This window comes from Bacillus rossius, chromosome 2 (genome assembly GCF_032445375.1).
Source record: "Bacillus rossius redtenbacheri isolate Brsri chromosome 2, Brsri_v3, whole genome shotgun sequence".
Taxonomy (NCBI): domain Eukaryota; kingdom Metazoa; phylum Arthropoda; class Insecta; order Phasmatodea; family Bacillidae; genus Bacillus; species Bacillus rossius.
The window spans coordinates 81,474,882-81,487,908 of record NC_086331.1 but is presented as its reverse complement, the minus strand read 5'-3'; the positions used below and the strand labels follow the sequence as shown (position 1 = coordinate 81,487,908).

Here is a 13,027-nt window from a genome sequence, read left to right as displayed (position 1 = left end):
GTTTTCCTGGAACGAATTAGGGCATTACTTCAAGCGGTTGGTGTACATCACATATTTCTCAAGTGTAGAAGAAAAGAAAAATATCGCAAATGTTCATCATAAGACAATACTCAAAAAAGTTAAAATTTTGCAGCATAGGCTTTTTCCTCTAATTTGTAAGTGTTCTTTAACTTGCTTTAAATATGAACCTCATACTGTGCAAGTCACAACTGCCAAAGTATAAATTTTTTAGAGTCTATACAGCATATCCTATGTTAACTATATGCCTTTCCATCAAACTTACTATACTGTTACAAGGCTGGAGGACGTGGACTGGCCAGCCAGACCGGTGCACCAGCCCAATGGGTTCCCGGAAAAACCTGCCCACCTCCCCAAGTGACATACCCCTTTTCTCCCGATCACAACACAGACCTTCCATTAGCAAACCACTTTCTGTCAACCACACTAAAGTAACACTCATACAAACTACATTGTTCTTGGCAAAAGTATTACTTGCAGGAGTTACATTAAGTTTATCAAAATAATTGGCTGACAGATCTGAAAGTAAAGCTTACAGAATTCAGATTAACAAGGGTACCTACTATACACATGACACAGTAGTGGGTGGAAGCCAACATAATTACATATCCAATACCACAGAGTGTTGATAAAACAACATTGAAGATGTTTTATCTGAATTGTTTAAAATTCAATAACAAAAAAATTAATTACATTTTATTACTTACAGCAGAATATCACATACTAACTCATGCTTGAAAAAAAAACTTTGCAACAAGCAAGCAGTTAATTAACAATGAAATTTAAATTTCAACTTACCCATGCTGTATGGTCACGAAGGAAACATCCCTTGTATTCAATAGTGTTTGGATGTTTTAACTGGCGAAGGAAGCGTATCTCTTTTAAGATATCTTGCCACTTCTCCATGCTCTGTTTGCCCAAGTAAGACATTTTCTTGATTGCCACAATTTCCTTAGTGATGAGACAGCGGGCATAGTACACTGCACCAAAACTTCCATGGCCAATTTCACGTAGATCTTCAAAGATCTTCTCAGGGTCTTCTTTGTCAAACAACTCAGAAATTTCAGGATCTTTAAGGCTTCCTGGTCTGGAATTAAGAGTGTAAAACTAACACATGCTGCAATTCTGTCAAGAACATAAATACAATAGGCTGTAAAGAGCAAATAATGCTGAAAACTGGACGGAAATGTGACACCTAATATTAAAGAAATGTTCTGTTTTGTGCAAGCAACCAGGCATTGAAAGTGCTATATCTCCAGCTGCAGTGCTAAACTGTATGTATGGTTTCACTGAAGTTGGTGAAGAGGGGTTTTGAAAATTAATGTTTTTAATACCTTGCCATTCCATTGTGTGAGCCCTAAATGTTTTTGAGCAATGTTGGAAAAACTAAACTGTTAGTGTTCACAGTTTTCCTAACAGAAAAAGGTTGCCAAGCACATAAATAAAGAATGGCTTAAAAAATATCACAAAATACGCCAAAAAAATGAGGTATGTCTGCCTCATTTTACTAATAGCTATATAATTTTATCAGTGTAAAAAAACAATACTTTAAACATCAAGACTGAAAAACTGTTGAAAACGTGCCCAGTTCCAAAAATCAGGCTTAATTTTTGTTTCATAAAGAAAAAACCAATCTATAATTTCCTCACTGAAATATTCACAATAATTTTAAAACATATCACAGATATAGCACAATGAAAATTTATGACTGAAATAAAAAAATTGTTCAAGCCCACCCTACATGATGCCTAATTCTACCAAATTTTTGTTTTTACGCATTGGTATAAAATTAGGCATGACAGTTTGTAAAGCAGAAGATTAGAAGGAAAATTTGACTTCATACACACAATACCACAAATGCTAACAGAAATATAGCCGATGCAGTTGCCGACCAAAGAAAGCATATCAGGGTAGGAATAAACATGTTGCTGTCCATTTAACCAAATACTAAAAATACAAAAAAGAAAAGCCATTTATTCTAAAATTACATAACTTGGTAAATAATTTGTGTTATTTTAGCTTCTACATGTCACCTGATAAAAATTTAAGCTTAGCTGTATTAATATTAAAAAAATTGCAATTTTCAACTTGAGATTGAATTTTCTTTGGTAGGTTAGTTAGAAAATGTAGAATATAAAATTAAAATTATGCAAGGGAATTTGGGTTTGCTTGAAGGAAGTTTATTTATATATTAATACACATTAATTACTTATCTCATTGAACTGATTCACAGTAATTGTTGTGCTAATTTCATTGCAAAAATTTTTAATGCTAAACATTTACATTTTTAGAATATAATAATTTAATATTAACTTATAAACTACTTTTAAGTTCTCAATTTACTTTTTTTACTAAGAAAAACGTACAATATTTGTATGATTCAGTAATCTGTTAGAAAACCATAAAAAGTTTTCCAGTGAAGAGATTTAAACCATATCTATAGCACTTGCTCTGCATTTGAAATAGCACACACTGCCCCCACGCTACCAAGAGACTCTGAAAATTAAGACAAGACTTCCCGTTATCAATTGAATACTGCCAGTTTTCTTGCATAATTTATAAGCAGTGATTACTTCTTGCTATTCCTACTTAAGTTTACCAAATATATTCAATTGGCACACCAATATAATTAGTACATCCCCTAAGGTTCATGACATAGAATAAATTAAACGGGTTTATGTTGCCACACACAGGGTGTCTACCAGATCTAGTATATGAAATTCCCTGATTTGTCCAGGTTTTCCAGGGAATAAAACGGAATTTTTCCAGGTGTCTGCAACACAATTACGACATTCCACGAAACTGAAAAAACTGCATAGCAGTATTTTGACGGGTTTCAAAGTATTTCAACTCACTTAAATAAGTAAAAAAAAATTACCTTCTTCCAGACGAGGCCAAAGTGACTCATTTGATGACAAATAAAACATGCTGCCACAAATATTTCACACACTTACTTTTGCAAAAACATTAGTAAAAGGAAGCTCCAATCAATTTTGCAGTGAATCAACTTTTGCGTTTATTGCACTTGCTTCAGAACGAGCCAAATCCAACACTCAGCCTTCTTCAACTGCAATGCCTTGATCTCCTCTTCAACCCTTCTTTTTTCTGCCTTCTTCTTGTCTGTAGCTTCCTTTTCTTCTTGTTTTGTTTGCAGGGCTTCCTTACGCCTACAACTAGCATTTCTTACATACTGTAACATGGACTTGGATAATTCAACATGCTTTACACCTCCAGAACGTTGAAGAAAGTCATACACTTGTCTTTGTGCAATCAGTGTTTCTTCCTACAAGTTTTCAGTTAGCAAATTAGAATTCACTGAAAATCCTCTTTCCAATTATGCATTTCCATGGGAAAGTACCAACATCATCCTCACAAACTTTAGTAGGCCTGTTTTGGCAGCTACTGCATGTGCCTTAAGAATGAGCATCCACAAGTGATCAAGGCGCCTGTCTTCTCGAGAAAAAGACGAGAACAGTGCTTCAGAATCTTGCGAGGAACATACCAACTCATATGATTACTCAATGTTATCAGCTTCTTGTCCTGATAGCCACCTGTTTTGAAGACAACATTCTAAACTGTACTTCAAAAGCTCTTTCCTCACACCCGAATTTAAAGCCACCGATGGACATAAGCAGGAAATTCCCTTGGTAAGTTTGTACTTCAGGGGACTTTTGTCTTGAAGTTTTTTTACCATAACCTTTGGACAAGTCCTAACATCATTTTTCAGTAACAGGACAAACTTTTCTGGTACTTTCTCTTTCTTGATGGCATGGCATAATGCATAACCCAACTTGATATTGTTAGCAGTCAGTAGATTTTCCTGGTTATCTACATCCAATTGAGATACATTGTGTTTCTCCTTAAAGCAATTCAGTACCTCTGCTTTCACAAACTTTCCTGCCAAAGCTAATAAAATGTCTACCAGTGAATCATAGAGAAAAGGTGCCATGGGTGTTTCACTTTGGAACATTGTAAGAAACAATTCCAGCTCTGATGCCAAAGAGTGGAAGAATGTCAATGTTACTTCTAGAAGATTATCTTCAAGAGCACTTTTCATTACAATGAAAGAGACAGATGAAATAGAAACTTCACTAACAAATTTCTTCAGGTGGGGTAAAGTTTTCATGGCACGCACAGCAACTGCAGTAATCCATCTGATTGCACAAAATTTCTTGGGAAAAATCTCTGATTCAGTTATTCTAATGTAATCTGCCCTCCATGCAGGTACATGCTTAAACAAATAGTAATTGTGCCTCAAAAAACTAACAATGTCCCATTGTGTAGCAAAAATTCCAGTTTTGAAAGCACCATGGACCGTATGAAGCCCACAACTACCAATTTCTAGCAATTATGGCGAATCTTCACCAAAAGTGTCTGTGATACATACTTTCAAAGCTAACAAAAATGCCCAGTTTACGTTGAGGGCATCCATAAATACTTAAAATTAAATGCACCTGTCGGTATAATCCGAACGTGGGAAGCACATGCTGCAGCACGTCACGTCAGCAGGATAACAGACCAGCTTGAACCAGTTTGTATCACGTGATTTAACGCCACTTCCGAATCCGATGGTAAATAAAAGAAAATGGACGTGGGAACTGTTCGATATTTGCCATTCAAAAATAAAAATGGGAGGGGATACACTTAATGCTACGTCAATGCAAGCTGATCAATAAACAAAAAACGTATTGCCAACTACAACCTGCCAAACAAAAATTCCTTGATTTTTCCCTGATTACAATATTCCCTGATTTTTCCAGGTTTTCCAGGGTCGGTAGATACCCTGCACACACTGGTCCGCCATTATGACCACTTTGGCTCATGGGTAGAGCAGAAAAACATAACAAGTTACATTATAGTTTTAGGTAGGATTTTGGTTTGTAAGACTCCGCTTATATCATTGCCACAAGTCAGGATGATGAACAATAAATAAATTAAATAATATTGTTTTTGCACCACGGAAACACAGATAAGCACAACTGTTACTGAGATCTTTGGAGTAGGTAAATTACAACTGTAATTTTTCAGTTAGTGTACTTAATCAGTAAATTAATTTTCTTAGGTCCACAATGTAATTGCCACTTATTGACCGTTTTACGTAGTTCGTATCGCACGCAATACAGGATAGTCCGCTTCATGACCTGCTGCCACCTCGACGCGGGTGAACGGCAAAGCTTACGCTAATACAAATCATACGAAGAAATTACAATCAAAAAAGTCACGACATCACTCCCTGGACCTGTTGTTGCGACTCCTTGACAGACTAACACCAAGTGTAATTTAAATTATTTTAATTTAATTTAATATTGCCAACTTTACTTGTAATGTAGCATACTTGATATTTTCCAAACTAAATAATCTACTGGTGGTCATTAAGACTATTGGTGTACTTTATAACCCTAAAATACTCTGAAAACCAATATGAAGTTGTGCAAATCACTTATTTCGTGAAATCGAGAAACGCTCTGTAATGGTGTTATGTCCCTAAATTCTCACATCACTTACACCAATGCAAGACACTTTTAAAGATAAATAATTTGTTAGTTCAGTCAGCAACAACTTTTGTCAATAAGAGCAGTGTACAAAAGCAGAATAAATGGCTATTATTAGGTCTTCACACCTTTTGGGCATTATGATTAAATTTAACATAAGAATTATTTCATCTGCTTAAGATATTTGGACATTGAACATATTCAGAGTCTTTAAATACCTCATGAACCAATTTCAGGACTTTTATGGACCTTAAAATAAAATTTTCTTACAATTTATTTACATCTCAGGGTCATTTTTATTTGTAAGAAATATGAAACATATTACAAAATATGTATTCACAGGAATTGTAAAAACACAATTCTTCCGAAAGATTGTAATTATTTTGTTACTCTTTGCCAAGGAATAGTTTGAATTATATATGCCTCAGAAGTATGTTGCTTTGATCTTTGACGGGCTATTCAAAAAGTAACTATGAACATCAAATGGAGGTTTTAAAGGCTTTTTACTATGCTACATTGTAAACATAAGAAAGCTTGGAGAAAATGTTTAAAATTTTAATATCTTACTACATAGCAAGAGTACAAATCTAGCTAGTAATCAGGCATTCCATAGTAACGGGTGGTACGTCTGGACAACAAAAAAAGTCAATATTAAATAAACTAAAAATGTTAAGAAATCATTTAACATATCTGTTAATAGCACTTTGCTAAATGAATATAAGTATTGCTGTAGAAGCAGTTTATTAGCATAGCAAATGCAAAATAAAGTATGGAAAAAATGGTAATGGGTGTTACAGCAAATGGACATCTTACTATAGTTCAGAGTGATTAATCTCTAAACTCTGTGAACTGAAATTTAAAAAAAATTGGAAAAAAATTTTGAATCCAAGCCAAGCTTATAGACTTCACACTGATGTCAAGAAGTTGTGTGTAGACAAACTATTAACCAATCCATTAGTAAAATAGTAACGTAACGGGTGTTACAAGGTTAGTAACGGGTGTTACACATCCAAAGTACCCATGGATATTCTCCAAGTTATAGGTCCAAGATGACAAAATAATGAAATAAAAGTAAGGTGTAACTTGTCTATTCGCTAAAAAAAATATGTTTAATCTCAAAATAAGCATATATATTTACTTTTAGTTCTCACAGCTTAAACTAAATACATATATTTATATACATCTACTCATTCTTTTAAACATAACTTATCTAATATTTTCCAAATTTCAACATCACTTTGTATGTATATTATTTGGTTGGTTTGGTTATTTAATAATTATGTACTTAAATTAAATGAACACATATAATATCCTCCTAATGACAATTTTCATTAGCCTAGTTCACAAGATTTCTGAAATATCACTGATGACATGCTCAAGTTTCCATTAAAAATTACACAATAACAAAACAGAATTATAAACTTACTTATTACTACAAGTAAATGTCTACCTAAACTCTTTCAAACACATCTACTTTTTTTTTCAAATTTGTACAGAATTGTGAAAATACCCTTTGGCGGTACGTTTGGGTTTGGTAATTTACTAATTACTTGATTGAAATGTACATATGTAATGTCTCCATCATCGGCAATAAAGAAAGTTTTATCTGGTCCACGAGATTTCAAAAACATTACTGACAAACACTTTTCATCATCTACGCTTCCTTGAGAAATTGCAGCATATCTATATACAGTTCCTTCTGAATTATTGCGACCTCGCAAGCTTGGAACATTTATTAGAAAAAACATACCAGACTGTATATCTCCTGGGCTAGCAATAGGAAAAGTTTCTATAAACTGGCAACTTTCAGGATTGTCCTCACTGCCTGAATCTGAGTACACATAATTGTAATGGAGACGACACCCAACCTCTGTCAACACAGATACAGATGGTTCAAAATCATATTCATCAATTTCAGCTCTAATCGTAACTTTTGACATCAAACTTGATGATGTCTTCCCAACTAGAATGTTATTAAAATTGTACACCCTGACGTGATGACTTGCTTGTATTTGTGGAATTGGAAAAACACTTTTCCAGTAGTTATTTAGTACAGTTTCATTCTGTAACAACTCTGTCTTGTCAACATAAAAACTTTCTATTCCAGTAACTTTCCTGTTTACGTGATCATGGAAATCTCTAGCAGTTTCAATGTGAATTCTTCTGTCTCCTTTTACTGTCATCCACACATGTTGTTTGACTGTAGATATTATATTAAAGTGTTCCCAGCAAAATAAACTAAGAGGTATTAAGGACTAAAGACAAGACATGAAAAATAAGTTTCATGTTACTACCTAGTGTTAATTGAAACACACAACTTTGGTATACACAGCCAGGAGAGTGTTACACTTTCTTTTACACATATTACTTAAAATAATCCAAGGTAAGCTACTTTACTATAATTACATTTATAATTTAAATAGCTTGTTAAAGTTTATGAGGCAGTTATTGTGGGACAGTTTGGCAGATAAAATTCCAACTAACAATTTAAAACAAGAATTTGTTTCATAACACATCTACAAAATTCTTTTTGGTTAAGTTTTTGTTTTCTATTACAATAATATGGTACCGAACAATTTCTGTACACAAAATCAACATGTTAATAGCGCTTGTAACACCCGTTACCAATGCTACGTAACACCCGTTACCATATTTTTACTCCTTAAATTTTAATATTAATATTTTCTTTGGTAATCAAAATGCTACTGAGAGACATAACCTCACTTTTGTTAGACATTAATTTTATAAGTGTTATGGTTTAATTATTATGTAAACTTTTATATGTTTTTGATAACGTGTGTTACACAGATGATATCAAAATAAACTTGAGCTATATTGAAGCAATTTTAATTATCTTACTATTATTGAGAATGCTGCAGCAAAGTATAAACTTTCAACAAGGTCACTGCACTAAAATCAAAGGCATCAGCTGATTATCAATATTAAAAACAATATTGCCAACTTAATTAACAATTTTACTTTTGATTCCCCACACAGATAGACAAAGTTAAACTGTAGAAAACAAAAGAAATAATTAATGAATCATAATAATTTTTTGGACAATGGACTGTGACACATTTTTCTACAGTATTATGTGAATAAACATTGTTTATAATTTTTTTAAATTTTTTGCACTTAGGCTCATTTTGGTATGGAATGGCCCTAATGTGTTAGTAAAGAGTATAAGAAGAGTATTACTAATGTCATCAATTTCATAAGATGGTAATAAAGGGCATGGATTTAATAAGATAATAATTCACTTTTATTTTATGCCTGAAATAAGACAATGGTTCACGGGAATCTCAGTCAACTGGTAATCTTGATGTTTAGACTGAGAATTATCAAATAATTGTGCCTCTTACACATTTGATTGAAAGGATAAATAAATAACTTATGTTTATTAGGAATCCCCTACAAACTATAAATAACCAGTATTCTATATTTATGTTTCTGAAGACTGAGCAAAGCTGATAATGTCTGTGTGTCTATTGGAAGTATTATGTTCACCTATAGTGAGATTTTGCTTAGATAAGTAACTCATGTGGTGTTACTTATTTATAAGTAACACCACATGAGTTACTTATCTAAAGCAATTTTTATGCACAAGTATTACATTTATAAATGTAATACTTGTGCATAAAAATTGCTTGTATCATTCTGTTCCATTAGCAATACAACAAGAATACACTATTAGTAGCTTCCTATCATATTATCACTATATTGAATGTGCTTAATGTAGTTTATGTAAATTGTAGTGGTCTTAGTAATTGTATTACAATTTTCACTCAAGCAACATTGAAAAAAAAGTTGTTCATTGATTCACACAAATAAAAAATAGATATTAAACTTAAGTAAGGTATGGATATGTGGCTTTTTATTTATACATATGTGAGAAAAAAACACAATTTTTGTTAGAAATCAAAAAACCTCTCAGAGATTATTTTCATGTGATTTAAGTGGACAATCTCCAAATAGGGTCATTCCATATGAAATCACCTAAGTGGGGTTGCACAACTATTTTATTAAATTTTTATATTTATACCATAGATGTACCAACTATTGAACAGTACAAAACAAATTTTTTTTAATTTTTTATTGGCAGCCATATTGAAATTAGACTAATTTTTCTACACGGAGACGTATGAAAATGTGTATATTTTAGGGTATTATTCGCATATCAGGGCTTTATAGAAAGGAAAGAAAAAATCTGAAAACATGGTTTTCACAAACTACACATGTCCCGAAATTTACCCTGAAGGGACAGTTTCTTAATTCCTACTGGATCGTGAAAAATAACAGTTTAAAGCCTACATTACCTGTGTTTTCACACTGCTGCCGGCATTCATTCTTTACCCATGATTGTGTACCTCTTTGTTTAACACAACTGTGGCAACTGTAGTGAATTAAAATTACTTCATATATTGACGTTTATCCCTGGATTCTGAAGGCTTGATCCCGATGGCATGATCCTATTGGCTTAATACTGTGGTACATGATGCTTGCTGTTTTAATTCAGTACGTCAGAAGATCCTGTACTTAAAAAAATATATCCATTTAATAATGAATTATGATCGTAAGTCGAATATAAAGGATTTTTTTTTCAACCTACAATCATAATTATTTCTTATTTCACAATTTCTTTCATGTGCATGATATATGAAACACCAGCCATATCAAACAAAAAATATAGGATGGCTGTAATCAAATAATTTCTTGGAAATGGTGCAAAATTAAATGTGTCAGCTGCTTCAGTGCACAGCACATATTCCCCAAAGAAATTGAATGACGTTAACAATTCTGTTAAAATTTTTACCTCCCTTTAGACTCGTCCGTTACCACGTGACTCAAAATGGTACGTACTTTAAATGCAATGTAACAAAACAAACTTTTCGTAATACAATTACTTATTCTAATAAAACAACAAATATGAAATACAAGCATTAAAAATTCCTTACAATTGCAATACAATCATTATTCAAACAAATCTAATTATTACAACATCTACATTGAATAAAAATCTCCAAAAAAACTGTACTAGTAAACAAAGAATGGCAGTGATAACGTGAATACATAGGTATTGTAATATAAGCTGTAACCTGTTATTTTTTCACAAACCAGTAGCAATTAAGAAACCTTCCTTTCAGGGGTAATGCCAGAAAATCTCAAGTATATGGAAAACATATCGTTCATGACACTGCAATATGTCATATACCACAACAGTACAAGTTTACAACAGAAACATTTTGGAACTAGCCCAGCAGAACACTGGGGTTACAACATTTTGTTTTTCATCAAAATATAACAGCAAACATTTTTTGAGGGATATGACATTTTTGTGGAAGATGTAGATGTAAACAACGAGTCTGACAATGTCTCAAAGTCAGTTTGGTTGGAATTGAGGGTTATGACATATTGCAGTGTCATGAACGATATATATTCCTATTTGTTGCAGGTAAACAATGAATGGTGGTGGCAACACAAATATTGTAATGTAAGATATACAAATTAAATTTTTTCACAAAAAAGTTTGAATTATGAAACCATCCCATCTGAGTAAAGTTAGGGACGTGTATAGTAAGTGAAAACCATATTCTCTGATTTATTTTCTTTCTGTTCTAAAAAGTCCCAATATCAGAGTATTACCATTTTGAACTTCAGATTTTGCTTGCATTTTCATCCACCATACTTGAAAGTGTTACAACTTTTTAAAGAAGCATAAATGTGTAGAACGCCACCATATTGTTTAGATTATATACATCTCAAACTTTCACACAGTAAAAAAAAAAAAAATACTTATAAAAAATTATTATCATTCATAATAAAGATAAACATGAATTATTAAAAGCAGCTCTTGGAAAAAATATTATCTACCGTTTTAAATTTTCAAGTTCTAAGGTTGGTGATGTCCTGAGATTTTTATGTTTAATATTCTATTGAGATAACATTGTGTTGTGTGTTGTGTGGTGTGTGTTGCGCTCCTAGCATAGTTTATTAATTCGACAGTGCAGTTGGTTAACAAAGCATCATTATTTGGAACAAAGATATTATTTTGCAAATAAACTAAGAAGTTGTCAAATATATCTCACATTACTTTATGCCCTTTACCCCAATTTCCCTTTTCAAAAGCAAGATCATAAATTTAACACAAACACTCGAATGTCCACTACACGAACAAAAAAAAAAAGGTTCATCATAAACACCCTAGTCAACCAAATTGAAACTATTTAGTGCTTACAAATATTCAGAAACAAATTTCATATTTAGTCACAATTTTTCCAAAACTTGTCATTACTAGAAGTATAACCTACAGTGGTGAAGTAAGCCTCACGTAACCAGCTAGTAATGTAATTTATAACATGACATTTACAGAGGAAAACGACTTACCTAGGTACAGATGGCATAGTATCCTTATTCAACTAAATGAGAGAAGTATTGTTTCCTGTTGGATGTGTACCACACAAACTCCGTCTAGAAGATGACAAATACAGTGGTTTTTTTTCTCCCCTTCACTATGTAAATGTTTTACATCACACTTAAGCCATCGTTCACGTGAACATATCTCAAACCTGCAAACATACGAGGTATATCAGCTCCGAAAAACGTCTGAAGCCACGTATTCACTTCACACAGCACAAACTCGTCACCAATAGAAACATTACTTTCCGCAAATGTCTGCATGAGTTTAGCACGTATGTACACGAACTCTAGAAACCATTCTACACACAATGTACAGGATAACAATCCTAAATGTAGTCTTTTCCGAGGTACTACAATTGGGACTTATTACCGAGCAAATAACCAAACAAGGGTTTTCAGAATTCAGCAATTACACTGCATTACGTCCTCCCTAACCCCCAATTCGATTCACATTTTTTGCCTAAATTTCGAAACAAACAAATAAGCCACAGTAAAAATCGTATCGTTAACCACTCATCTCTACTGACTTCTGTTTCAAGATGGCGTTTATAGCATGCGCGCGTTCACTTAGGAGAAAAAACGTACACACGCGGCAGAAAAGCAAACATTGTCATCTGGCTAAGCAATAAGTTACCACAAACGCATTATTTATGTTTTAAAATTCACAAGCATCAACCGACGACACCCCTGGATTATGCTTTTCTCTCACTCAGCTTACTGCAATCATCTATGTATAAGTAGTCCGAAGGAACAACCTGCTTAAAACAAAATATATGTTTATATATTTTTAAATAACACGAATGAGCAATAAACTAATTTTAATTTTATAAAAATTAAAAAAAAAGTTTTACAATTGAAAACAAAATATAATTTGTTGATAAACAATACCATTATTGAAATTTTGCAACTTAAATTATTATTTTAAGGCACAATATAATTTTCTATATATATTTAGTCTCAGCACATTATTTTTTTTATTTTTAGCTTTGTTTTGAATAAATTTATAAAGATCTTTGACTAGCATACACATCGTAAGTAATATTATAATATGCCGTTACCCGACCTCTGTGAAAGGTCCGGGGGTACCTGACGGGCGCTAT

At 32.7% G+C, this 13,027-nt stretch overlaps 1 protein-coding gene across 5 annotated transcripts in view; it reads right to left on the bottom strand.

The window, feature by feature from the left end:
• The window catches only part of LOC134529407 (serine/threonine-protein kinase Tao), a 172,803-nt gene extending 160,132 nt beyond the window's left edge, over window positions 1-12,671 (bottom strand). Inside the window, exons 1-3 of one of the 5 annotated variants that reach the window (XM_063363445.1) lie at window positions 12,077-12,671; window positions 11,895-11,978; window positions 817-1,105 (exon numbers count right to left, since the gene is read on the bottom strand). In XM_063363445.1, the coding sequence (XP_063219515.1) occupies window positions 817-1,105; window positions 11,895-11,911 (306 nt within the window). In that variant the 5' untranslated portion in view covers window positions 11,912-11,978; window positions 12,077-12,671. Of the gene's footprint in view, window positions 1-816; window positions 1,106-11,894 lie in introns of all 5 variants that reach the window. The other 4 variants (XM_063363443.1, XM_063363444.1, XM_063363446.1 and 1 more) reach the window with 4 other exon arrangements.
• Window positions 12,672-13,027: the final 356 nt, after the last annotated feature.